We start from the raw sequence: 27,763 nt of genomic DNA on the forward strand, positions 1-27,763 counted from the left end.
TATAATATTAATAATACTAACATTACTGATTACATATAATAATAATAGTAATAAAGTGGTAACTATTCCAACTTAGTTTGTTTTGCACAGGCTTTTGAGGAACTCAGTGTTCAACCTTAACATGTGATGACAATACGACAGAGCAGATGAACCGGAATTACATTTACTCCACAGGTGGCCTAAAAATATACATCTGAAAGCCACTTTCGTTTTGAATTTGAATGTTCTGGCATGTCTGCCTACAGGCCATTTGTTGGGATAGTTGTCTGTCTGAAAAGGACCCTCCCCGGGAACGTTTTGTTTTTCCCTTTTAGAATTTACCAAGACAGTCTGGGTGGGATCATGACCCTGGGCACTGCGGTTACCTGTTGGTCGGATTTCCGAGACTAAGCCCTGCCTTCACACTCTTTATCATTGAGTCTGTGCCTCTGGAAAGTTTTTTTTTTTTTTTTTAGGACTATCATTTTCTCCACCAGGCTAGATGGATGTCATATGGTACAATCTGTTTGTCTCCTCTCTTTCCGTAGGCCTAGGCTATTGGTTACACTCAAGACAAGATTGTTTATAATTATCTAAGTTTGTCTGTGTCATTTTGTTAATTTTTGTGGTATTAAAAAATATTCTACATGTCTCCATGTAATGTGTTTAGAAAAGGAGAAAAAAAATTCTGGACCTAATAAAATAATTTACCCCTGGGGCTGAGCCCCGAATGTGCCTCTATTCAGAATGGTCTTTTTACATTTGTGAGTTCGATGAACTTTTAAGTCGTGAGTTAAATTAACATATTAGGCTGCAGTGACTAGGACTACTATTACCGAATGTAGGCTAGAGAGCCTGCGGGTCCCGACAGAGATCATTGCGGCGTGGCCACATGTTTCATGCTGCGGGCGGAGCAGGTCGCTCAGACAGACAACAATTTTTGTCCAGCTGATTATTTGGAAATGGTATTCTTTCTGCTTTGTATGCTGTAGCCTAGGCCAACCAATTGTATTAACCTTTCTAGGGCAGGCGGAACCCCTCGACAGCATTCCGCTGAAAAGTCAGCGCGCGAAATTCAAAAATATTCTTTCAAATTGCTGGGACCATGGCTGGCAAGCGAGCTGCTTCACATATGCCTAAAATAACATAGTGCATACCTGTAGCCTAGACCTCCTTATGACATTAGGAATGTTATTTTATTGTTCCTCTGCAAATGCGATGATAGATGCATGCAATCGTTTATTATAAAGGTGAACTTTGACTCCCACCAACCATAGAAATAGAATTCCAAACATTGTGCAGTAAAAAAATGTTAACTTTAATAATATAAATATTGCGTAACACATAATGCATTCAGGAGAAGAAGTTCATTACAAAGTGGCTTCAATATGGGTTATATAAATAAGTGCTACTTAAAGTCACTATCCATTTCTGAGACGGCAAGGCATTTTGGGACCCTGCTTGGGCTAACTGCTATAGACACTCAGACAAAGCAACAACAAAAAATCATGAAAAATGTCATGTGAAAATGTAATTGGATGCATTTGCACCATCATTACGATTTTGTTGATGTTGGTACGGCCCATTATTTGATGGTTTAAGAAAGTTACATTTTTGTTCTGGATCTCAGGCTATTCCTTTTTCTTCCTCTTCATCCTCAAACACCTCCTCCTCAGTGGTGGCGTCCTGGTACTGCTGGTACTCAGACACCAGGTCATTCATGTTGCTCTCGGCCTCGGTGAACTCCATCTCGTCCATTCCCTCTCCCGTGTACCAGTGCAGGAAGGCCTTGCGACGGAACATAGCGGTGAACTGCTCAGAGAGACGCTTGAACAGCTCCTGGATGGCTGTATTGTTACCTATGAAGGTGGCGGACAGCTTGAGTCCAGGGGGTGGGATATTACAGACCGCTGTCTTAATGTTGTTGGGGATCCAGTCCACAAAGTAGCTGCTGTTCTTGTTCTGAATGGCCAGCATCTGCTCGTCCACCTCCCTCATAGACATGTGACCCCGGAACACCATCGCCGCAGTGAGGTAGCGCCCGTTACGCGGGTCGCAGGCTGCCATCATGTTCTTGGCGTCGAACGCCTGCTGGGTGAGTTCAGGCACGGTGAGGGCACGGTACTGCAGGCCCCCCCTGTTAGTGAGTGGGGTGAAGCCCAGTATGAAGAAGTGCAGGCGGGGGAAGGGTACCATGTTGACGGCCAGCTTGCGGAGGTCTGCGTTGAGCTGGCCTGGGAAGCGAAGGCATGTGGTCACCCCGCTCATGGTGACCGACACCAAGTGGTTGAGGTCTCCGTAGGTGGGTGTGGGGAGCTTGAGCTTGCGGAAGCAGATGTCGTAGATCGCCTCATTGTCGATGCAGAAAGTTTCGTCTGTGTTCTCTAGAAGCTGGTGAACAGAGAGGGTGGCGTTGTAGGGCTCCACCACCGTGTCCGACACCTTAGGGGAGGGGACCACGCTGAAGGTGGCCATCATACGGTCGGGGTACTCCTCCTGGATCTTGTTGATGAGTAGGGTCCCCATGCCAGAGCCTGTGCCCCCGCCCAGGGAGTGGGTAAGCTGGAAGCCCTGGAGACAGTCACAGTTATCTGCCTCCTTCCTCACCACGTCCATCACTGCTTCCACTAGCTCTGCTCCCTCTGTGTAGTGGCCCTTAGCCCAGTTGTTACCAGCTCCACTCTGACCTAGAGCATGGGGGGAGATAAGGTAGTTTGTTATAAGGATAATTTAAGCTGGTTTATGGATGATTTAGGCAGCTATTAATGTACACAGTGAGCAAAATTGGTTTGGTGACATCATCACAAAGCAGAGACCCCCACTGACCGAAGATGAAATTGTCCGGTTTAAAGAGGTGTCCTATGTGTCCGCAGCGCACACTATCCATTGTTCCTGGCTCCAGGTCCACTAGGATGGCTCTGGGGACATACTTGGAGACTGGGGCGAGACAATCACACAGAGACACATGATTAAGGGAATGGACTGGATAAATGCGCACATTGCTGCATGTAGTTCCCTAATACATTTGAGTACGCAATGAGAATTACTTTGATCACTGTTACTGCACTAAAACATTTTATTAATACACTAATGTAAATACACAAGGGATGTTTACAGGGATTGACATAGAATGTTGACTCCTGTATTAAAGACACAGAGAGAGACTCACACGAGGATTCGTTGAAGTAGACACTGATCTTGTCCAGCTGAAGGTCTGAGTCGCCCACATAGTCCCCAGTGCAGTTGATTCCATGCTCCTCACTAATCACCTCCCAGAACTAGACAGAGAGCACAGTCAAATCTAACCAAACACCTCTGAAAAAGTCAATGATATTGATGATAGAAAGAAGGAGAACAAGACAGTGATAGAGAGAGAGGGGGGACTGAGTACTGAATTTTTATCTCTTTATATTATACATCACCTTTGCGCCGATCTGGTTGCCACACTGGCCAGCTTGAATGTAAACGATTTCTCGCATCCTTTCCTTTGTGCAATGTGTATTTATCCTCTTGCAGATGTCAGAGAGCCCTGATCCCAGTCTCACACCAAGGTAAAGTGTTTGGGATGTGTTGAATGGACTGTTGACCGGACAATTTATCTTGCACTTCTATTGGACGCCTGTGGGTTTGGCGTGTAGGACTGAGTGGGGTTGCATCCTGGAGCACGGCACGGACTTTCAAATCTATTGGTCTGCATTGTACTCACACAGAGCCTAGTGAGGGATTAGTAGTTAGCACCTGCAGAAGTATCGAACCAGAACCACTGCTAGCTACCCCTCAACTGAACATTGTATACATAGTTCTCGTAGTCCTCTGTGACCCCTCGCAGTGTTAGCGACAGCTGCTAAATTCTGTGTTTGATTCTCAGTGTGCGTACGCCTCCAAAGCTAATTAGCCACACAGTATGGGTTAGCCCGCTAACTTCCTGTCCTGCGAGAAATACAGCTGGATAAATGAGTGCTTTAGCAGGGGCCACCCTTTTCCCTATTTGGTGATCTACATGGGTCCTGGTCAAAAGTAGAGCACTATATAGGGAATACCTGGTCAAAAGTAGAGCACTATCAAGGGAATAGGGTGCCGTTTGGTATGCAGATGCTGTATGAAGCAGGCCCTAGGTACATAGGTTACTGCTGAAGCACTTTCAATAAATTAGAGGGAAAATGTAATATTTTGTCATGTTCTTCACTTTAGGTCATAATGTGGATCTAACAGGAATAAGGGGGTAACGATGACAAATCCTAAATGGATCCCTCATCAAATTACATTTTATTTGTCACAAATTAACAACCTTACCGTGAAATGCTTACTTACGAGCCCTTCCCAACTAAACAATTAAAATAACACAAGAAATAAAATACACAAGAATAAAGCTATTTACAGAAAGTACCAGTACTATATCAATGTGCAGGGGTACAAGGTGTTTGAGGTACATACTTTTTTACAGTACCAGTCAAAGGTTTGGACGCACTCATTCCAGGGTTTTTCTTTATTTTTACTTTTTTCTACATTGTAGAATAATCAAACCTATGAAATAACACATATGGAATCATGTAGTAACCAAAAAAGTGTTAAAACAAATCAAAATATATTTGGGATTTTAGCCACCCTTTGCCTTGATGACAGCTTTGCACACTCTTGGCATTCTCTCAACCAGCTTTACCTGGAATGCTTTTCCAACTGTCTTGAAGGAGTGGAAACGTGTACTTACTGTGAATCTTTAGATGAATGCACAAACTGTAAGTTGCTCTGGATAAGAGTGTCTGCTGAATGACTAAAATGTCAAATGTAATGACTAAAGTTTAAAATAATCCTGCTGTGTTAACACAACCTAACACATATCTTTATGAGATCCATCCCAGTGTGTTTGATCTTCTTCCTTTCCTACCACATCTGATCAACGGAGAGTTCTAAAAGATCCTGTTCTGTTAAAACGGTACCCTTGGATCCTCTATTATTATTAATGTTGTTTTCCCCTCAACTGCCAGTCATCCCAATTTTCTAAGAATGTGTTATCACTAATCACATAGCTAATCTTGGGTTCACTTGGGGATTGCAGTGGTATGATTCCAACATTTTTTGTTTTAGGAAAAAAAATTACTTTATTCTCCAGAAAAGTCATTTAAAATCATACCCAGACCATGTGCAGGCGAGCCGCCACGCGCTGAACTCAAACAAAACAAGCATTTTAAATGTTCTTGTTATGCTCTGCTAATATGGAGTTAAAACCTGTGCACAAAACCTGCCTTAAGGACCATTTTTAATTTACAGAACGGGGTAGGCCTACATGGAGGAATATTGGGGAGGGACATGGTTTAAACATTATTTCAGTCTAGGGGAGGGTTTAGTGTTTTTTATTTCAGTCTAGGGGAGCGTTTAGTGTTTTTATGCGTTTAGTGTTTTTATTTCATTCCAGGGGAGGGTTTAGTGTTTTCATTTCAGTCTAGGGGAGCGTTTAGTGTTTTTATTTCAGTCCAGGGGAGCGTTTAGTGTTTTTATTTCAGTCTAGGGGAGCGTTTAGTGTTTTTATTTCAGTCCAGGGGAGGGTTTAGTGTTTTCATTTCAGTCCAGGGGAGGGTTTAGTGTTTTCATTTCAGTCCAGGGGAGGGTTTAGTGTTTTTATTTCAGTCCAGGGGAGGGTTTAGTGTTTTTATTTCAGTCCAGGGGAGGGTTTAGTGTTTTCATTTCAGTCCAGGGGAGGGTTTAGTGTTTTTATTTCAGTCCAGGGGAGGGTTTGTAATTGATAAAAGTTAAATATTTCCAAATGTTTTAGAATGATTTGCTAATTATTATATCTCTATGTTCCTGATGCCGACCCTAATCACTATGTCTGGTCATTAGTATATCATAGTCTCTCAACTGGAGAACTAATTAGAGCAGATGCTATACTGCTGAGTCAGGTTCACACACACCCACCCACAGGCACACCCACCCACAGGCACACCCACCCACAGGCACACGCACCCACAGGCACACGCACCCACAGGCACACGCACCCACAGGCACAGGCACAGGCACACGCTCCCACAGTCACACGCGCCCACAGGCACACCCACCCACAGGCACACGCACCCACAGGCACACGCACCCACAGGCACACGCACCCACAGTCACACACGCCCACAGGCACACCCACCCACAGGCACACGCACCCACAGGCACACGCACCCACAGGCACACGCACCCACAGGCACACGCACCCACAGGCACACCCACCCACAGGCACACCCACCCACAGGCACGCACGTACTTTAATAAATTATTATTCATTCTTAACTTTCTCTCTCGCTCTCTCTCATCCCTCCTGTCCTCAATCTCCCCCCAGGTCTGTTGGGCTGCAGACGTTTCCAGTCCTCAGTAGTGAACTACAGTACTCTGCTACTAGAGGAGGACAAGGGTCTTCTCTATGTGGGGGCCCGGGGGGCCGCGTTCTCTCTCAACGCCACAGACATCTCAGACAGCACAGCTCGCACTGTAAGAGAGAGAGCGAAATTGTGCATACGTGTGATTTCAGGGAACTTACAGTAGAGGATTTAGGATCTTACCACTCCCACTATTTTATACAAAACATCTTTATTGCAAGGTAAACAACCCCACCTTGAGTCATTGGCTAGGTCCTAATTATCACTCCTTCCTCCCAAAGTGTGAACTTGTTCACTTTCCTCCAATGATTTGAAAGACATGACTGATATAAAAAATGTGGGTCATGCCTACACCAATCCAATGATTTTTAGATTTGTGGGAACTGGGAAGTAGTGAACGAGTGTACACTTCAGGAAAAGGGAGATATTATTAGGACGCAGTGACTGTCTCTCCACTGTCTAGTTATCCTTAAGGGCACAAAATGATGATCTTCTGTCACTTAATCTAGCCACACTAGGACAGAAACTCAATGCCCTGTTTCACATGACACCCTGCCATAAAACTGTTGTAAACGTAGTTAGCCAAGAACCCTTGTTAACGTTCCACTAAACACAGTATAGATGCTCCACAAAGATCAAGTAGTAGAAGTGTGTGATAGATTTGTACAGATGAAACAGATCAAACTGTCATGAACAACACTCCCTTCTTTCTCTCTCACCTGAACTGATCCTTTGTCTAACTCTCTCTGTCTCTCTCTCTCCCTTTTTCCCTTTCTCTCTCTCTCCCTTTCTCTCTCTCTCTCGCTCTCTCCCTTTCTCCCTTTCTCTCTCTCTCTCTTTCTCCTATCAGATTGAATGGGAAGCCTCGACGGAGCAAAAACAGCAGTGTCTGAGCAAAGGGAAAGACAATAAGGTAGGTATCTTTATTTCTTCATATCCCAGCTAGTGTGCGTCTTCTCCTTAGAGCACAACCTATCCCTCTCTCTCTTTCTTATTCTCTGTGATATGTTTATTATTTTGCAGTGTGCCTTCATCACAACCTCTCTCTCTCCAGCTCTCTTCCTCACCCTCTCTTTATCTCCCTCTCTCTCCCAAGGAGGTTTAAATCTACTCATCTCAACATTTCTTTCCCTCCCTCTCTCGCCCTCACTCATGTCTCATAGTCTCTCTCTCTCTCTCTCTCTCTCTCTCTCTCTCTCTCTCTCTCTCTCTTTTTAATGTATTCTCTCTCTCAACAGACAGAGTGTTATAACCACATCAGGTTTCTCCAGAGATTTAACTCAACTCATCTCTACATGTGTGGGACTTACGCCTTCAGACCTCTCTGTGCATACATAGTAAGGAATCTAAGCATACTAAGTCATAGAATGAACATGCATAAAAAAATGTAATAATTTCTCAATGGGTTATTTGGTATTCTAGCTATTTAGAAAAACTCCTTCGAGGTATTGTGTCGGTCGATTCTCTCCCCCTTCCACAGTAATTGACACAATATGAAACATATTATGCTATACGTGGATGTCGATCTAAGGCAGCCCCCCGCACCTCTCTGATTCAGAGGGGTTGGGTTAAATGCGGAACACACATTTCAGTGGAAGGCATTCAGTTGTACAGCTGACTAGGTATCCCGCTTTCCCCTTATAGCACTGTGTCACTAGCCTCCCTAACCTCCTGTTCTCATGTGTAGGATGAGGGGAGGTTTAAAGTATCATCTGAGTTTGAGGAGGGCCGAGAGAAGTGTCCATATGGACCTGCTACAGGCTACACTGGCCTCATCGTAGGTAAGACAACCATTCTTAGACCCTGTTATACATGACTACTGGAATCCTTTATTGAGATGTGTTCTGTCACCAAACATGAGAGCCAATGTTTTGGCCAAGTGTAGATGTAAAAAAATATATATTTACATATATATAAAACAATTATTATTATTTTATTTTTTTTGAGGGGGGGGGGGTTTCACAATTTGTATTTATGCTCAATGCTAATGTCATACTTGTTCTGAAATGTAAACCTACCAATAACCATTGCTGTTCCTGTATTGGTCCAGACCAGCAGATGTACACAGCGTCTCAGTATGAGTTCCGGGGCTTCCCGGATGTCCGACGTAATTCCCCCTCCCCCACAGTGAGGACAGAGGAGGCACCCACACGCTGGTTACATGGTGAGTACCCTGGGGCTATAAGAGATCCTTACAAAGAACACATGCTGGTTAGATGGTGAGTACCCTGGGGTTGGATCAAATCCTCTCAAAGGACTTATACCTATGAGCCCCATCCCTCCCGCCCTCCAGGTTCTTTGGCCATTATGGTCCTTCTCAAAGATCTATTTGAATGCTTATTTTCATGCTCAAGTCACCAGGTCTTCAAAGAAGACAAGCAGCACCTTCTGTTCTGCCTGTTATTTAAAAGGATAGGTTTTATTTGCTTGAACAGTTTTAATTCATTTCTAAGTGAAGAGTTGGCATGTTTCATTACGCTGTCTGTGTTTCTTTGTTCCCCAGAGGCTGACTTTGTGGGCAGTGCCCTGGTGAGGGAGAGTGAGGGCAGTACCACCGGAGATGACGATAAAATCTATTACTTCTTTACTGAGAAGAGCCAGGAGCAGACACCATACTACAGCCACATTAGAGTGGCACGGGTTGGACGAGTCTGTAAGGTGAGGAGAGGTGTAAGGGGGTGAGGAGGGTGTGGGTTGGAAGGGAGGTTGAGAAGAGCCAGGAGCAGACACCATGTGAAGCCAGGAGAGAGCGGTGAGGAGGGAGAAAGAGATGAAGGAAGAGCAGGGTAGGGTGGCCCTGTGGGCATTAGGCACTGACTTACTGTACCAGGGCAAGGACTTTTAGACACTGAAGAAAATGTCAAAGTGAGATATTATTTGTTGAGGACAGGTGTCAAATGATCTGATTTGATCAGCTTAGATACCACCTGGTCAACACTTCTGAGCATTGTGCTCCTGAAAACCCGCTTGCCCTCGACTTTAGTAGAAAGCGAGAGTGTGTTTTGATGTATACGTTGCCTCTGGCTTGCCCTCTGAGCTGTGTGTGTGTGTGTGTGTGCTTCTCAGCAGCAGATAACACTCTCGAATGCAGAGTGCACTTGATGTCTAGTGTGTATCACCCCTCTCAACAGGGTTGCTAATGGGCTTTCACAGGGCTGTGCTGTTGCTAAGCAGACACAGATGCAAACACACACACACACTCCCATGGCTATGCTCTCTGTCTCGTGTCTTAGCTCCGGGGGAGCTGTAGATTGAAAAAGTAAACAACGTTGCAGATACGATAACCTCCCTTGACCCTCCTTTGTGCCCAAGAAAGGCATGTTCTCTGGACTTAGTTTAGGTTGTCCATATGTTGAGTGCTAACCTTATTTCTCCTCCTGCTCCCTCTTTTTCTCTTTCATTCTCCTCTTCTCCCCTGTCCTCTTCTCACTCCCCCTCATCTTCTCCTCTCCCTTCCTCCTCTTCTACTCTCCTCCTCCTCCCCCCTCCCTCCTCCCTCTCTCGTAGGGAGACCGAGGAGGTCTTTTGACCCTCCAGAAGAGGTGGACATCGTTCCTGAAGGCCAGACTGGTGTGTTCCCTGCCGGAATATGACTTCTACTTCAACGTGTTGAGGAGTGTGTACACGCTGTCGGGGGACACACCTCACGACACGCTGTTCTACGGTGTCTTTGGTCTCGAGTGGTGAGTAGTAGTAGAACTAGATGTATATGAGATGTATATGAGATATATATGAGAGAGAGACTGTAGTTATGACCTCTATGGTCAGGTTACACTTGGCAATGTCAATGATGGGTTGGCTGTGTGTATGAGAGACCACAATGTCCTCTTACTGTCTGAGTATCAGGTGATATAGTAGCTCAGCTCTGGTCACCAATGCTCTCTCCCAGTCTTTTTTTTCCATTCCCTTAAAGGGCTCCATTCCTTCTTTTGTTTACCTCTCCTTCTCTCCTCTCCCACTCATACCTTCTCTTATCCTTCACGCCTACACTCTTCTCATTCTCCCTCTCTCTGTTCACCTCACTCCCTTTTTTACATGTCAAAGGAGACGTAGAGCTTCTCTTGATTAGCTTTGAACATTTCTCTTTGTCACCATGCCCCCTGCTCTCTCTCTATCTCTCTTTTCATCTCCGCTATGTCAATCTCTGATCTATTTTAGCTGTCGCTGTAGTAACACCTAAGGTTTACTGCTGGTGGTGTGTGTGTGTGTGTGTGTGTGTGTGTGTGTGTGTGTGTGTGTGTGTGTGTGTGTGTGTGTGTGTGTGTGTGTGACCCAGGTCAATGCACATATCCATTGGGAGAAAGAGATGTTTATACTGTATCAGTTTGTGACGTGTCCTCTCTGAGTGCTGTAGTGTTTACAGACCATGTCCCTGGAGACAGCACTGTTTGTATTAGGAACCTAGCTTTGAGCTCTCCTGGATTGGAACAGTCACTTGTACCTCTTCACCAGACCTGGTCCAAATAGTGTTAGTTTTCTCTCCAATATTTTGGGAATTCTTAATTGAATGACTTCATTTATCTTGTCCAACCTAATGAAACCAGTGGAATAGATGGAATAGTCCCAAACCCCATTTCTTTATGTGGGATATTACAAACTGTTTAGGGCAGTGTAACTGTTGATCATATCAACGTCTTCGTATGTTACGGCAACCTTCAAACATTTGTTTGTGTGTGTGTGTGTGTGTGTGTGTGTGTGTGTGTGTGTGTGTGTGTGTGTGTGTGTGTGTGTGTGTGTGTGTGTGTGTGTGCTATAGGAAGAACGTGAAGGCGTCGGCAGTGTGCCAGTTTTCTCTGTCTGAGCTCCAGCGGGTCTTTGATGGGCCCTACATAGAGAACCAGGACTCTGGAGCCAAATGGAGCGAGTACACTGGCAAGGTCCCTGACCCACGACCTGGATCAGTGAGTGTCACACACGCCTCGTCTTTTGCTGTCCAAGCAGACTTCTATATAACAGGCCCAGTCAGGTCTTCTTAGTTGCCGATCTAAAGTTTCCCCTAATCTATCTCCTCTTTCCCCAGCATCCCAACATCCAATCTACTGAGTCTAAATACTCACATGAAGAACTGGGGAGAGGGAGAGATTGAGACGGTAAAGGCTGGGGAGGGAGAAAGGTTGAGGAGTGAGGGGGAGAGAGGGGTTTATAAAAACAGAGTGATAAACAGACTGAGGAGGAGGGACTGGGAAGGAGAGAGAGGAAAGATGGAAAAAGTGATCATAGAGCTGAGTGGCAGCTTCTTGGATGAGGATCAAATGGAAGGAGCTTATGTCGTTGAAAGCCATTTTCTATGGTGATTATTGCTGGGCCGAGACTCTGCGCAGTTATGATGATGACTTATTATAGGTTCCAAAGGAATGACATCATTAATGAGACGGGTCGTGATCCACAGTAGTGCCGTTTCAATGCCGAAAAGCTTAATTTCCGCTCTCCGGGTCTAGCTGTGAAATGGGGTAGAGGAAGTAACGGTTCTGGGTCTTAACTGTAGTGGCGGTGTCAAAGCCTCTTAGCAGAGTTGGCAATGACATCTTACAGAGGACAAAGTCAGAGAAGTTGTTCGCTTAGTCAGGTGGAGAGAGATAAGCAGCTTGCACACACTGACTTTTCAACTCATAGTGGCTAATAGGTCACAGGAGGCTGCTGAGGGGAGGACGGCTCATTATAATGGCTGGAATGCAGTAAATGGAATGGTATCAAACACACGTGTTTGATGAGTTCGATTACCATTCCAGGGCTATATCTTCCACTCATCTCTCTCTATCCATCTACAGCATCTATCCCCATTAATTTATTCATCCATCCATCCAGACCATTTGAGAGCCATAGGCCTCAACTCTACCTCTTTCTCTCCTCTATCCCTCTCTCTTCTGAATGTATTTTTCTTAACCCTTCGCTCCAGTGTATAACCGACCCGTTGAGATCTAGAAGTGTCAACTCCTTCCTCTCATCCCCCTCTCTCTCCATCCTTCTCATCCCCTCTTCCCTCGTCTATAGTGTATAACAGACCAGTTGAGATCCAGAGGTATCAACTCCTCCACCTCCTTGCCAGACGACGTGTTGAACTTTGTGAGGAGACACCCTCTGATGTCCCAGCAAGTCAAGTCTACAGAGCAGCGCCCCCTGTTGTTCAGGAGGACCACAGACTACACCCAGCTAGCGGCTCACAGGGTGAAGGGGCTGGACGGGCAGAACTACCATGTACTGTTCATGGGCACAGGTTGGTGGGGGTGTAGAGAGGGGGAGGGTTATGGTGTGCATGTGTTATGCTGTGTGTTTGCATACATGTGATTCATTTGTGTGTCACTAGGCAGTCAATTATTGCGATCACCAATCATCCCAGTAATGGAATGGAACAGACTTCAGACCACATGTATAGTACATCCCATTGTATGTGTGTGTCGTGACCCTGTCTCTGTCTCCTGTTTCAGACGATGGCTGGCTGCACAGGGCTGTGGAGGTCAAGGGCCATCTACACATCATAGAGGAGCTACAGCTGTTTGACCAACCACAGCCTGTGGATAGCCTGGTCATCTCACACACACAGGTACACACTCACAAACGGACGTGCAGACACGTACACACACGTACACACACGCACAGGTGCACATTTTCACTCACACGGCTAGTATTATGTTTTGTATGTTTTGTTTATTGTCATTCTAAGTGAAGGACCGCTAACCCAGATCCACTGCTGTTGGCTTTTGCTCTAGCCCATTTTCAATAACACAGAGAGGCTCTCTCTCTCTCTCTCCCCTCTAGATGAGTGTGTATGTAGGTTCTCCCTCTGGTGTGGTCCAGCTGCCTCTCTCCACCTGTAGCAGGTACACCTCCTGTTATGACTGTGTCTTCTCCCGGGACCCTTACTGTGGCTGGGATGGACAGGACTGTGTGGACATCACAGCACAGACTGACAGGTGTGTGTGTGTCCTCACGTCACTGTCAGGTGATGGGGTTGAGTAATATCATTTTAGCTGGTGCCCTTGTGTCTGTCTGTGTGTTTGATTTGACTTATCTTATCTTCTGTATATCTCTGTCTGTGTTGCAATCTCTGCAATGCATTCACAACTGTTGCGTAATGCTGAACTGGGCATAATGTTTGTTGACTGTGCTGGTGAACGTGACATGAATAGTTCTGTGTTTGTGTGTGTGTGCGCACTTGATGACACGCTAACAGTCTCTCCTCCTCTCCTCTCCTGTCAGGTCTAACCTGAGTCAGGACGTCCTGTATGGGAACAGAGGATGTGACAGCGACACAGCAGACGGTACACAGACACACACAGCCTTACCAACCATACTTAGTTGTATTGTCGTGCAGATGTATTTTATCTGGAAAGTTGAGGGATTTAAGAGTTGTGTTAATATTTGACAGTTGGTTATGCATGCTGTCTCTGCAGCACCCTCGTTTCCATAGTACCTCTAATCATATTTCTGATAGGTCTGAAGAGAACATTCAGAAGAGAATCTGACTTATACATTGATGCACTTTACATACTAAGAAGTTAGAAAATACTATGCTATTCAGGATTTGAGATCCTCAAGCTTTTCTGATTATGATGCAATTGTTTTAAATGGGAGAATGTAACATATTGAATTCTTTATGCACCAGTGATTTTAGAGTCATATGCAGTCTGATAAGTTGTATAGAAGTTGCATATAACTCCCAAACACATAGTACAATGTCTTGGGCCTTTTAGTGTTTATTCTGAAATCCATAACAGTATATCAGTCTTATTGTGAGAGGATACTCATGTTGTATGTGTGTTGCCATTCATTCAGAGCTAGTCCAGCACCGGAGCCGGTCTGTGATGGTGGGAGATGACGTGCTGCTCCAGTGTGAACTCGGCTCCAACCTGGCAACCCCAGTATGGACTCTGGGTGGGTCAGAGCTGCAGGGCTACGGCCTGGACTCCGGCTTCAGAGTGGGAAATGATGGCCTCCTGGTCATTGAGTCCCGACCTGAGCAGAGCGGCGAGTACACCTGCCACGCCCTTGAGAATGGCATCCGGGTCGCCGTGGTTACGTACTCTGTGACAGTTCGTTTAGACATGCCCCAACCCCCTCCCCCACCCATGGACCCCACCAAGGAAGACTACTCCTACTACACCCCCCGGGACTCTGACTCATCCAGCCTTGACCCCCTCCTCCACCCAGCGCACCCCCTCCTCAGAAAGGCCCCTGCTACCCCCTTCCCGGCCCATCTCCCCCCACCTCGGAGCTGCTCTCCCCCAGGAGCATGGAGGCTATGTACCTGTCCATGATCACCATCCTAGGGGGTCTGTGTCTGGTTCTCACAGTGGTTCTCCTCTACGTGGGCTTCTGTCTTCGGGGCGGCCAGAGGGGGAAGTACTCTCTCCGCGCTGCCGCCGCTGCCTCTGCCAATCACACGAACAGGAAGAAAAACCACAGGAAGCAGCATCAGAAACGCCACAGTAGCTCCACCCACCTAGAGCTCAAGACCATCTCCAGCCACTGTAATGGGAATGGGATCTGTAATGGTAACGGTGTCTCCAAACAACCGGGGGACGGTGACGCGCATGAAGGGGGCTTCCTCCAGATTGTCCCTGGGGAGGGCCAGTCGTCCCCCAACAAGGACCCCCCACCCCCTGCCCCTCCTCTCCCCCCGCCTCCTCAGACCCCCCACACTGCCCTCAACCAATCAGAGTGTGACTTGCAAGACTTCCCCAGCCCCAACGGCCTATCGGCGACGTTACCCAGCGTCTTGCGGAGGATGCACGGTAACAGCTATGTGTTGTTAAGACAGAGTGACGCAGACAGCAGTTCTCCTCTCTGCTACTCCTTCACTGAGGAACTCAACAGGATCCTAGAGAAGAGGAAGCACACACAGCTGCTACCCAAACCGGACGAGAGCTCTGTGTAGTAGAGGGAATCTGTGTCAGGGAGGTAGCTCCCCCTGTGGTGGGAGGACTGAACTGGGACATTAATATAGGCCATTTAGCAGATCCAAAGCGACTTACATCAGTGAGTACATACATTTTGTATTGGTGGCCCCAGCGACAATTGAACCTATGACTCGGTCATTACATTCTGAAGGGCCTGTTGTAAGGCTCTGACTTTATCTCCTTCTCCAAGTCAAGAATAGTAATACTCATCGGGAGGAACTTGAGAAACTGGCCCCAAACCGAGGGGTGCAGAGATCATTTGTGGATGACCCATGCTGCTCACAGAGTACATGGGCTCTAGGCAAGTCTATATAACAGCAACTAGCCTGATCTGAATTATGAGAGGGAGATAGCCTGCCATTTGTCCTACTTAAAGGCCCAGTGCAGTCAAAATGCTTTTTTCCTGTGTTTTGTATAATATTGTACAACAGTTGATGAAACGAACACTGTAAAAGTGTGATTTTTTTTAAATCAGTGTTATTTCCTAATATTTGCTAGTTGGAAATACAGTCGTCTAATCAACCTGTTTGCATTGGCGGGAGTTTCGGGTTGCCTGGTGACATCACCAGGCGGTAAATTAGTTCATAGACCAATAACAAAGAGAGTTTCTAACCTCTCTGCCAATAACAGCTAGTTTTAAGTTTTCCCCTCCCCACACAGACCACTCCCAGACAGTCCTAACAAAAGTCTTGCTTGAAAATTTTGCTAAAAAGCTGTTTTTGTCCATTTTAAGGTAAGGTACTTAATTGTTACCTAGAAATGATTGGATATAGATATAAAAACGGCTGCAATGGGTCTTTTTTAAAGTTTTTGCACCACTGAAAATGGGCACACATCTAATGAGTCGCTTGCATGTGTGTTGGAATAACAATTATGTTTCAAAAGAGGAGATTTCTGCACAATATTCAACCTTCCTAGGAGCTATTCTTGTATCTCTATCTCCTGTTTGACACCCAAAGGCATGGGTTACAGTGAGGACTCACGTAAGATAAGCCTCTCTCCTAGAGACAGAGAGAACCTACCTCAGCTCTGCAAAACTTAGCAGGCTAGAGCTAACCCAGCTCAAGTCAATACGGCTCAGTCTGGATCAATAAAAGACTAACCCTGGATGGGGTGATTCAGGGAGCAGGCCTCAGATCTCAGCCCCAGAATAAGGTTCCTCGCTGGGCAGGACACGAGTGGCAGGGACCCTGTGAAGTCTCACCACAGACCATGGTAACAAGGAGGAAAAGGAGGAAGAAGAAGAGGCTCGTATGAAGTTGTTGTGAATTGTGACAACGGCCTTGAATTGGCTTGTGTTTTAAACTGGAGGCAGATGTCCGAAGATGGGACAAGAGGTGTTTTAACGATGGTGTGCTCTACACCTTTTTAGCAGGTTTCATATTAGAACATTGAGGGGAAAAGTGTATTTGTTTTTATTCTTAGAGGTTCTCATTGTAAATGATCTTTATTGATTACAATGGTAACACAAACTGTAATAACCACATTCAAGTATTATTATTAACATATAGCAACGTTTAACCCAAGACAGAGAGAGTATCCAATGAATTTGTAAGTCGCTCTGGATAAGAGCGTCTGCTAAATGACTTAAATGTAAATGTAAATGTAAAATACCCTTTGAACATTATATTTGTGTTAGGAAATATGACAGTATTAACAGTTTTTATGCACTTTCAATGCCATTTGCTTCAGACATTCCTTGGTTATTATGTACTCAAATTAATGGACACTACAAGCACATCAGGACTATGGGAGATTCAACATCATCACACCCTGTCAAGAGACAACACCATCAACTGAGTTGGAGCTAATGGATTAGCAGCACCCCTACACTACTGACTCTCTTTCTCCTAACCAACTCCAACGAATGTGTCTGAACTGGGGTTGGCAAAATTCCCAGTTCTGAACTCATCACAGCTCAGCCACAGAGGATCAGACATCACTTCCGGTTCATGGCCATAACAACTTATAGGCTACACACCTGAGGTAAGCAGACTGAGTTTTGCTTTCTGATATTTTGTTGGTTGTACAGACAGACACACACAGACAGAGAGAGACAGACACAGACAGACACAGACAGACACAGACAGACAGAGAGACAGACACAGACAGAGAGACAGACACAGACAGAGAGACAGACATAGACAGACAGACAGACAGCCAGCCATAGACAGACAGCCAGCCATAGACAGACAGCCAGCCATAGACAGACAGCCACAGACAGACATAGACAGACAGACATAGACAGACAGACATAGACAGACAGACAGACATAGATAGACAGACATAGATAGACAGACAGACAGACAGACAGACAGACAGACATAGACAGACAGCCAGCCATAGACAGACAGCCAGCCATAGACAGACAGACAGACAGACATAGACAGACAGACAGCCATAGACAGACAGACAGACAAACAGAGCAAGACAGGTACTCTGCCAGCTAGCTGCTTAAACCAGTGTTTCCCAACCCTGGTCCTCCAGTTCCCCAACAGTAATCATTTTGATTGTAACCCTGGACAAGCACACCTGATTCAACTTGTCAACTAATCATCAAGCCCTCAATGAGCTGAATGAGGTGTGTTTGTCCAGGGCTACAATGAGAATGTGTACTGTTGGGGGTACACGAGGACCAGGGTTGGGAAGCACTGGCATTTAAACAATTATATACAGTTACTCAAATTGCAATCTCCCATAAAAGCACTGATGTTAAATGAAAGAGCCGTATAGGCCTACTAAAAGAGAGGAACTAAGGTAAGAACAAACTAGGATTAGTTATATTGATTTTAATAGATATTTGCAGCCTGTGTTACAGCAAAACTGATATGGTGGCCAGATAATAACATCCAGGGGAGCTCTGCTCTAGTCAGTTCTCCTCTTTTCTTTTAGTGTTGGTTGTTAGAAATACAGAGGGTAGAGTAGAGAGGGTCGATATTAGTGAAGCAGAGTAAAAAGAATCAGGCAGCTCCAGGTGAAGGGAAAAAAATGTCCTCTACATGAGATGAAACTGTTCACCATTCTCTGAATCGGATGCTCTCTCTCCATTTCTCACTCTCTCTTTCTCCACTTGCCGTTTTTTCCCCTTTTCACCATATCCTTTCTCACTTTCTCTCACACATTTGTCTTTATCTTTTTTCCCTCCTCCCTCATCTTGTCCTTTCTCCTTTGCTTTCTCTTCTTCTCATCTATTTCCTCCATGTCACCACTGATCTCCAGAGTTCTGTCTCTCTGTGAGACGCACAAGTTAATTGGAGCAGGTGAACCTGGCAAGAGCACCTGACCTCTCTGTAGAGAGATTGAAGAGAGAAAGAGGGGGAGAGAGTTCCACCAGAGATTTCCTGAATAGATTTATTTCAGATGCACACTCTGTTCTCAATTATCTTCTTATACCTCTAGACCCTGAAAACGGAAAGTAGCACACACATGCAGACACACACACTCTCTCTCTCGCTCTCACTCACTCACATGCGCGCACACACACACACACACACACACCACGTATGATTGAATCTAACAAGCCAGGACAGGTCTCTAATGTGAGTCTGTGATGTGGGCTGGAGAAGCAGTGAATTGAATGCTGCAGTAAATTCAAAAAGGCTATAGCTGGTTGGAGACCAAACATCACATGACCGTGGCATTGATGGAGGAGATGAAAGAAAGAAAAAGCAACACAAGCCACTAGAGAAGCCTCCATTAGAGAAGCCTCCATTAGAGAAGTCGTGATTAAGCCCTATTCAGCTAGTCTCTCTAAATATACCCAGGAGTGATGAGACATGGTGACAGTTATTTAGTTAGGTAGGTAAACTGTATTCCCAAAGGGGTTCTTTGACGTGAGGATATGTTTGAAGAGTTACGGCCCACTTCATACACACAGGGACAGCTGTGATGCTATCTATAGCACTGTTCTAGCTTTCATCTATATATATATTTTTTTTTACCTTTTTCATCCTTTTTTTATGCAAGTTATTTTGTTTCCAGTGGCCACTGCCCACTGGGGACACCACGTCATTTCAACGTGGATAATTGGGTAATATTTGGTTTACGTTGATCAATGAGATTACAACCTATTGTATATTCACCCGTTCAATAAGACAGCCAAAAGTTAGTTGAATTTCCAATGTGTCACTATGCTTTCAACCATCTAAAAACACAACCAATTTCCAATGTGTCACTATGCTTTCAACCATCGAAAAACACAACCAATTTCCAATGTGTCACTATGCTTTCAACCATCTAAAAACACAACCAATTTCCAATGTGTCACTATGCTTTCAACCATCTAAAAACACAACCAATTTCCAATGTGTCACTATGCTTTCAACCATCTAAAAACACAACCAATTTCCAATGGAAAAACAATTTGATTTTTGGTTTCAAATGTCTATCACTGCACTTTCAACCCTTTAAGAGCACAGCAAAGTTCAAATGGGAATATAATGTCAGATCTTTTGTTTATTTATACAACAGGTGAAAGTGTTATCGCTGTGCTTCATTTTGTAGAAGAACCAAATGACCTGGATTGCAGTTGAGATTACATTCAAAGTACATCGTGCAAGTGATCAATGCTGTTTGAGATTCTGCACAGATTATTATAGCAATTGTGAAGATCTCCACAGACTTGCGATGACCTATGCATGCTGTTTTGAACATGCAATTAAGTAATTATAGAATTACATAGGAAGAGATGTTTAGTTATGGTAACCTCAAAATGTGGCCATGGATGTGTTAGGGCAATTCGATGGTAACGGAATTACAATGAGACGCAGATTTTTCACTTTAAAATGTATACAACAAAAACAAAAAACTAAATTGAAGGAATCAAATTAAACTTAAAGGGTTTGATTTTGTCCTATTCTTTAACATAGATTTGTGGTTGAGATGGAGACGTGAACCCAACACATCAATTAATAATTTGTAACTGCAAGTAAAGCCACTGGCACAGATGGAACTATCCGAGCAGAAGATAGATCACCTGTTGATGTTTTGTTGCCTTGACAACCAAACACAATTCACTATCACTTTTAAAATACAGTAAGTAGCCTGTTAACAAATACTATGTTCGATTCTCCAACTCAACCAAAAAGAATGGGATCAAACCAGTGACTTAGATGGAACTATCCAAGCAGTAGATTCATTTCATTAAATGGTGATATTTTGTTGTCAACCAAACACAATTCAATATTACTTTTGTTATTTGACGTCATTACCTTTGGAAATGGATACCTCAGTAAGTAATATAGGTCAAATGTCCAGTACAACTACTCTCTGTAACCTGTATGTCCCTGTGCTGTTCACCACAGGATACAGGAGCAAACTGGGGAAACAGGGCTTAGCTACAATATATATATATATATATATATATATATATATATATATATAGTGGGGAGAACGTGTATTTGAAACACTGCCGATTTTGCAGGTTTTCCTACTTACAAAGCATGTAGAGGTCTGTCATTTCTATCATATGTACACTTCAACTGTGAGAGACGGAATCTAAAACAAAAATCCAGAAAATCACATTGTATGATTTTTAAGTAATTATTTGCATTTTATTGCATGACATAAGTATTTGATCACCTACCAACCAGTAAGAATTCCAATCACCCTCGGTCACCCTCAATCACCCTCGGTCTGGTGCTCCATGCAAGATCTCACCTTGTGGGGCATCAATGATCATGAGGAAGGTGAGGGATCAGCCCAGAACTACACGGCAGGACCTGGTCAATGACTTGAAGAGAGCTGGGACCACAGTCTCAAAGAAAACCATTAGTAACACACTACGCCGTCATGGATTAAAATCCTGCAGCGCACGCAAGGTCCCCCTGCTCAAGCCAGCGCAAGTCCAGGCCCGTCTGAAGTTTGCCAATGACCATCTGGATGATCCAGAGGAGGAATGGGAGAAGGTCATGTGGTCTGATGAGACAAAAATAGAGCTTTTTGGTCTAAACTCCACTCGCCGTGTTTGGAGGAAGAAGAAGGATGAGTACAATCCCAAGAACACCATCCCAACCGTGAAGCATGGAGGTGGAAACATCATTCTTTGGGGATGCTTTTCTGCAAAGGGGACAGAACAACTGCACTGTATTGAGGGGAGGATGGATGGGGCCATGTATCACGAGATCTTGGCCAACAACCTCCTTCCCTCACTAAGAGTATTGAAGATGGGTCGTGGCTGGGTCTTCCAGCATGACAACGACCCGAAACAGACAGCCAGGGCAACTAAGGAATGGCTCCGTAAGAAGCATCTCAAGGTCCTGGAGTGGCCTAGCCAGTCTCCAGACCTGAACCCAATAGAAAATCTTTGGAGGGAGCTGAAAGTCTGTATTTCCCAGCGACAGCCCCGAAACCTGAAGGATCTGGAGAAGGTCTGTATGGAGGAGTGGGCCAAAATCCCTGCTGCAGTATGTGCAAACGTGGCCAAAAACTACAGGAAACGTATGATCTCTCTAATTGCAAACAAAGGTTTCTGTACCAACTATTAAGTTCTGATTTTCTGATGTATCAAAGAGTTATGTCATGCAATAAAATGCAAATTAATTACTTAAAAATCTGAGAATGTGATTTTTAGATTCCGTCTCTCACAGTTGAAGTGTACCTATGATAAAAAATTACAGACCTCTACATGCTTTGTAAGTAGGAAAACCTGCAAAATCGGCAGTTGTTCTCCCCACTGTATATATATATAAAGCACATTTTTTGTCCATTAATATAACATCAAATTGATCAGAAATACAGTGTAGACATTGTTAATGTTGTAAATGACTGTTGTATTTGGAAACTACATATTTTTTTATGGAATATCTACATAGGCGTATCTGGAGCATCAGCATTTGTGGGTTCGATTACAGGCTCAAAATAGCCAGAAACAAATAACTTTCTTCTGAAACTCGTCAGTCTACCCGCAGTCTCAACGTCAGAAGTGAAGAGGAGACCCCGGGATGCTGGCTTTCTAGGCAGAGTTCCTCTGTCCAATGTCTGTGTTCTTTTGCCCATCTTAATCTTTTCTTTTTATTGGCCAGTCTGAGATATGGCTTTTTCTTTGCAACTCTGCGTAGAAGGCCAGCATCCCGGAGTCGCCTCTTCACTGTTGACGTTGAGACTGCGGGTAGACTGACGAGTACTATTTAATGAAGCTGCCAGTTGAGGACTTGTGAGGCGTCTGTTTCTCAAACTAGACACTCTAATGTACAGTACTTGTCATCTTGCTCAGTTGTGCACTGGGGCCTCCCACTCTTTCTATTCTGGTTAGAGTTGTATGAGATCTTCAGTTTCTTGGCAGTTTCTCATATGGAAGAGACTTCGTTTCTCTGAACAAGAATAGACTGACGCGTTTCAGAAGAAAGTTCTTTGTATCTGACCATTTTGAGCCTGTAATCAAACCCATAACTGCTGATGCTCCAGATACTCAACTAGTCTAAAGAAGGCCAGTTTTACTGATTCTTTAATCAGAACAACAGTTTTCAGCTGTGCTAACATAATTAAAAAAGGGTTTTCTAATGATCAATTAGCCTTTTAAAATGATAAGCTTGGATTAGCTAACACAACGTGCCATTGGAACACAGGAGTCATGGTTGCTGATAATGGGCCTCTGTATGCCTATGAAGATATTCCATTACAATCAGCCGTTTCCAGCTACAATAGTCATTTACAACATTAACAATGTCTCCACTGTATTTCTGATCAATTTGATGTTATTTTAATGGACAAAAAAATTGCTTTTCTTTCAAAAACAAGGACATTTCTAAGTGACCCCAAACTTTTGAACAGTAATATATCATTTTTACCCTTTTTTAACTAGGCAAGTCAGTTAAGAACAAATTCTTATTTACAATGACGGCCTACCCCGGCCAAACCCTAGACCGGACGACGCTGGGCCAATTGTGCACCTCCCTTGATGGGAGACCAAAGGGTAGCTGTAGATAAACCCATTCTCCAGTTGAATGTGCTGCCCAGCCTGTAGTTATTTTTCTGATAGTGGATATAACGTTGAAGATCTAATGTTGGTTTGAAGGTACAAATTCAACATATTTTATACAAGGTTTGTCTATGTTGAAATGTTGTTGCTATTATTACATAATCCTGTAGTTGACATTTCACCCTCAAAACAACAGTTAAATACTTTTATCAAATCCAATGTATTTTCCACGTAGAGTTCACATACCAATATGTTGACAAATTACGTTGAAACAACGTTGATTCAACCAGTTTGTGTCCTGTGGGTGGTGACGCATCAAAACAACACCAGTAAATGAACCCAGAATGTATATCTCTGTTCCTGACTCACAGATGTGTCTCTTTCTTCCACAGACCTGAGAGATGCTATCTAGTTTGGGGCCTGTCTGTTTCAAACAGATCTTGCTCCAGCCATTCTCAAATATGGTGTGATGTCTGGTACCGTGACATGAAGATCTTGCCAACTGGGAATAGTGTAGCTTCAAAATGTCAGGATAATGCCACCGTTTGGAATCAAACACAGCTCCAGTGCAATTGGAAGACAGCAATTATAATCCAGAGTGAGTGAGGAAAAAGTCAAATCCTCCCTTCTACAACCAGCTCCCTGCTCTATCCCATCTTAACCTGAGAACTGGAGTTGACATGGATACCTCAGTAAGTAATATAGGTCATGGTACAGTACAACTACTCTCTGCAACCTGACCTGTGCTGTTCACCTCAAGATACAGGAGCAAACTGTGGAAAGTGGCATTTAATGGTCCTGGTCTTCACCTCAGACTACTCTGCCCTCTATAGCCCTCTCTGTAAAGATGACAAACTATCACAACATGGAAGCTTACTAATAGAATGGGGGACCATCATAAACTGTTGTCAGGTTTTAAAAGGACTGCACTATCAGTGCCACTACGTTCTTTGAAGAAAAACATTTAAAAGGGGGAAAAAAGCATTTATATTGTGATTTTGTACCAAGTTGCTCTTCTATTGCCGTTGTTGTTTTAAAGCCATTTGTAAGAGGCTCTGATGTGGGTCTCAGTCCATTAGTGTTGCACAAGTAGTCTAATAACACTGTTGAACAGGGGTCTCCAACTCTGGAGATCTATCTCCAACTCCTGGAGATCTATGAGTGGTGCAGGCTTTCGTTCCAGCCCAGCGCCAACACAGCTGATGCAAGTTATTATGGTCCAGAGTCAGACTGAAGACCATGATGAATTGATTTTGTTTAGTAGGTATGTTAGTGATGGATTGAAGCAAAACCCTGCACATCCAGATTCTCTCCAGTGCCAGGGTTTGGGGAAACCTGTTGTAGAAGCATGGTAGGTTAGCCAACAGCATGATGAACAGAATATACCACCGTAGCTATAAGGCTTAAATTTAAAAAATAATAAAATGTGACAGATGAGACTGTTCTCAGTCTTGCCCATTCATCTGGGTTTGTTTAGATAGTTTCTCATCCACAGTGTTCTGCATTTCTCTCTCTCGCTCCATATACTGTATCTACCAATGGTTTCTGTCTGTCTTTCTATCTCTCTCGCTTTGTCTCACACACTCTCTTGCTTTATACAGTATCTCTACCCCTTTCTCTGTCTGTGCCTGTCTCTCCTTATTTTTCTCCCTCCCTCTCCATATTTACCTGTCACGTTATGAGTAATATGTCCACACAACAAGATGTCCTGCTTCACTAACACTAACACATTGAGTAGCAGCTCACTGACTTCTGGTTCGTTTACATTTCATTTTGATGAGCTGAAATTCTAATAAACAATATGTTTCAACCTCTTCTGTTGTTTATCATTGCTTGTGTGTATATAACTGACACGGTGCTCTGGTCAGCCCATATTCATCTCTCTTTAGACCTGTATTGCAGTTCAGAGTGAATCAGTGAACTTCGAGGTAGTGAAGCATTGAAGGAGTGAGGAAGGAAGGAAGGGAGGGAGATAGGAAGGGAGGTATTGAAACATGGTCTGAGGATTTACATCAGCTAGGCTCAACAAGCCAGCCAGTTAACATTGCCAAACACTCAGTGTGAGGGAGGAGTACATCATGAGTAAACTATTAGAGTGAGGCACAGGTCTCTGGAGTGGTCTGCCTGGGATGAACCAACACTGACAGATGTTTACAGAGTGGTAATGAAGAGGCAGTCATCTAGGCCCGTTTCCTATTAAATGACTTGGTTAGCATCCAGCCTCGTCTCCCACAAATCTCTGGCTACATTGTGTTATACATACACATACTCAGCTAGCAGGGCTGCTGTCTCAAGGTGGTTCTGTTTGTGTTCTGGGAAGCATAAACATCACGGTTGAAAGCATAACCGTGTGTCTCATTAGTCTTGTTTAGAGGACATTTGGGGACTCAGAGAAGAGTGTGTATCTGTCGGTCTATTCGGTGTTCTAGAGACATTTCCAAAGGCAGGGGCTAAGAGAAAGCACAGCGATTGAAACTGACTACATTTGTACTAGAGGTCGACCGATTAATCGGAATGGCCGATTAATTAGGACCGATTTCAAGTTTTCATAACAATCGGAAATCAGTATTTTTGGACGCCGGATTGGCCGATTTAAAAAAATAATAATAATAATTTTAATCTTTAACTAGGCAAGTCAGTTAAGAACACATTCTTATTTTCAATGACGGCCTAGAAACAGTGGGTTAACATTTACATTTACATTTAAGTCATTTAGCAGACGCTCTTATCCAGAGCGACTTACAAATTGGTGCTTTCACCTTATGACATCCAGTGGAACAGCCACTTTACAATAGTGCATCTAGGTCTTTTAAGGGGGGTGAGAAGGATTACTTTATCCTATCCTAGGTATTCCTTAAAGAGGTGGGGTTTCAGGTGTCTCCGGAAGGTGGTGATTGACTCCGCTGTCCTGGCGTCGTGAGGGAGTTTGTTCCACCATTGGGGGGCCAGAGCAGCGAACAGTTTTGACTGGGCTGAGCGGGAACTGTACTTCCTCAGTGGTAGGGAGGCGAGCAGGCCAGAGGTGGATGAACGCAGTGCCCTTGTTTGGGTGTAGGGCCTGATCAGAGCCTGGAGGTACTGAGGTGCCGTTCCCCTCACAGCTCCGTAGGCAAGCACCATGGTCTTGTAGCGGATGCGAGCTTCAACTGGAAGCCAGTGGAGAGAGCGGAGGAGCGGGGTGACGTGAGAGAACTTGGGAAGGTTGAACACCAGACGGGCTGCGGCGTTCTGGATGAGTTGTAGGGGTTTAATGGCACAGGCAGGGAGCCCAGCCAACAGCGAGTTGCAGTAATCCAGACGGGAGATGACAAGTGCCTGGATTAGGACCTGCGCCGCTTCCTGTGTGAGGCAGGGTCGTACTCTGCGGATGTTGTAGAGCATGAACCTACAGGAACGGGCCACCGCCTTGATGTTATTTGAGAACGACAGGGTGTTGTCCAGGATCACGCCAAGGTTCTTAGCGCTCTGGGACGAGGACACAATGGAGTTGTCAACCGTGATGGCGAGATCATGGAACGGGCAGTCCTTCCCGGGAGGAAGAGCAGCTCCGTCTTGCCGAGGTTCAGCTTGAGGTGATGATCCGTCATCCACACTGATATGTCTGCCAGACATGCAGAGATGCGATTCGCCACCTGGTCGTCACAAGGGGGAAAGGAGAAGATTAATTGTGTGTCGTCTGCATAGCAATGATAGGAGAGACCATGTGAGGTTATGACAGAGCCAAGTGACTTGGTGTATAGCGAGAATAGGAGAGGGCCTAGAACAGAGCCCTGGGGACACCAGTGGTGAGAGCACGTGGTGAGGAGACGGATTCTCGCCACGCCACCTGGTAGGAGCGACCTGTCAGGTAGGACGCAATCCAAGCGTGGGCCGCGCCGGAGATGCCCAACTCGGAGAGGGTGGAGAGGAGGATCTGATGGTTCACAGTATCGAAGGCAGCCGATAGGTCTAGAAGGATGAGAGCAGAGGAGAGAGAGTTAGCTTTAGCAGTGCGGAGCGCCTCCGTGATACAGAGAAGAGCAGTCTCAGTTGAATGACTAGTCTTGAAACCTGACTGATTTGGATCAAGAAGGTCATTCTGAGAGAGATAGCGGGAGAGCTGGCCAAGGACGGCACGTTCAAGAGTTTTGGAGAGAAAAGAAAGAAGGGATACTGGTCTGTAGTTGTTGACATCGGAGGGATCGAGTGTAGGTTTTTTCAGAAGGGGTGCAACTCTCGCTCTCTTGAAGACGGGAGGGACGTAGCCAGCGGTCAGGGATGAGTTGATGAGCGAGGTGAGGTAAGGGAGAAGGTCACCGGAGATGGTCTGGAGAAGAGAGGAGGGGATAGGGTCAAGCGGGCAGGTTGTTGGGCGGCCGGCCGTCACAAGACGCGAGATGTCATCTGGAGAGAGAGGGAGAAAGAGGTCAGAGCACAGGGTAGGGCAGTGTGAGCAGAACCAGCGGTGTCGTTTGACTTAGCAAACGAGGATCGGATGTCGTCGACCTTCTTTTCAAAATGGTTGACGAAGTCATCTGCAGAGAGGGAGGAGGGGGAGGGGGAGGAGGATTCAAGAGGGAGGAGAAGGTGGCAAAGAGCTTCCTAGAGTTAGAGGCAGATGCTTGGAATTT

General features: G+C 44.9%; 2 protein-coding genes across 2 annotated transcripts in view; one reads left to right on the forward strand and one right to left on the reverse strand.

Moving 5' to 3' along the window:
* The window catches only part of LOC115113074 (semaphorin-4G-like), a 53,975-nt gene extending 29,008 nt beyond the window's left edge, over positions 1 to 24,967 (forward strand). The window contains 15 exon segments of the mRNA XM_029640296.2: positions 6,302 to 6,450; positions 7,189 to 7,251; positions 7,577 to 7,675; positions 8,026 to 8,119; positions 8,389 to 8,502; positions 8,842 to 8,996; positions 9,846 to 10,021; positions 11,095 to 11,239; positions 12,330 to 12,552; positions 12,764 to 12,879; positions 13,095 to 13,249; positions 13,536 to 13,597; positions 14,112 to 14,470; positions 14,473 to 17,221; positions 23,546 to 24,967. Of these exon segments, the coding sequence (XP_029496156.2) occupies positions 6,302 to 6,450; positions 7,189 to 7,251; positions 7,577 to 7,675; positions 8,026 to 8,119; positions 8,389 to 8,502; positions 8,842 to 8,996; positions 9,846 to 10,021; positions 11,095 to 11,239; positions 12,330 to 12,552; positions 12,764 to 12,879; positions 13,095 to 13,249; positions 13,536 to 13,597; positions 14,112 to 14,470; positions 14,473 to 15,213 (2,651 nt within the window). The 3' untranslated portion in view covers positions 15,214 to 17,221; positions 23,546 to 24,967.
* On the reverse strand, positions 1,323 to 3,870 carry LOC115113075 (tubulin beta chain-like). Its single transcript, XM_029640297.1, has 4 exons — positions 3,402 to 3,870; positions 3,149 to 3,257; positions 2,806 to 2,916; positions 1,323 to 2,666 (listed from the first exon to the last, which is right to left on the reverse strand). The coding sequence occupies exons 1-4, from the start codon at positions 3,456 to 3,458 to the stop codon at positions 1,606 to 1,608; spliced, it is 1,338 nt and encodes a 445-aa protein (XP_029496157.1). The 5' UTR covers positions 3,459 to 3,870; the 3' UTR covers positions 1,323 to 1,605.
* Positions 24,968 to 27,763: the final 2,796 nt, after the last annotated feature.

This window comes from Oncorhynchus nerka, linkage group LG28 (genome assembly GCF_034236695.1).
Source record: "Oncorhynchus nerka isolate Pitt River linkage group LG28, Oner_Uvic_2.0, whole genome shotgun sequence".
NCBI lineage: Eukaryota > Metazoa > Chordata > Actinopteri > Salmoniformes > Salmonidae > Oncorhynchus > Oncorhynchus nerka.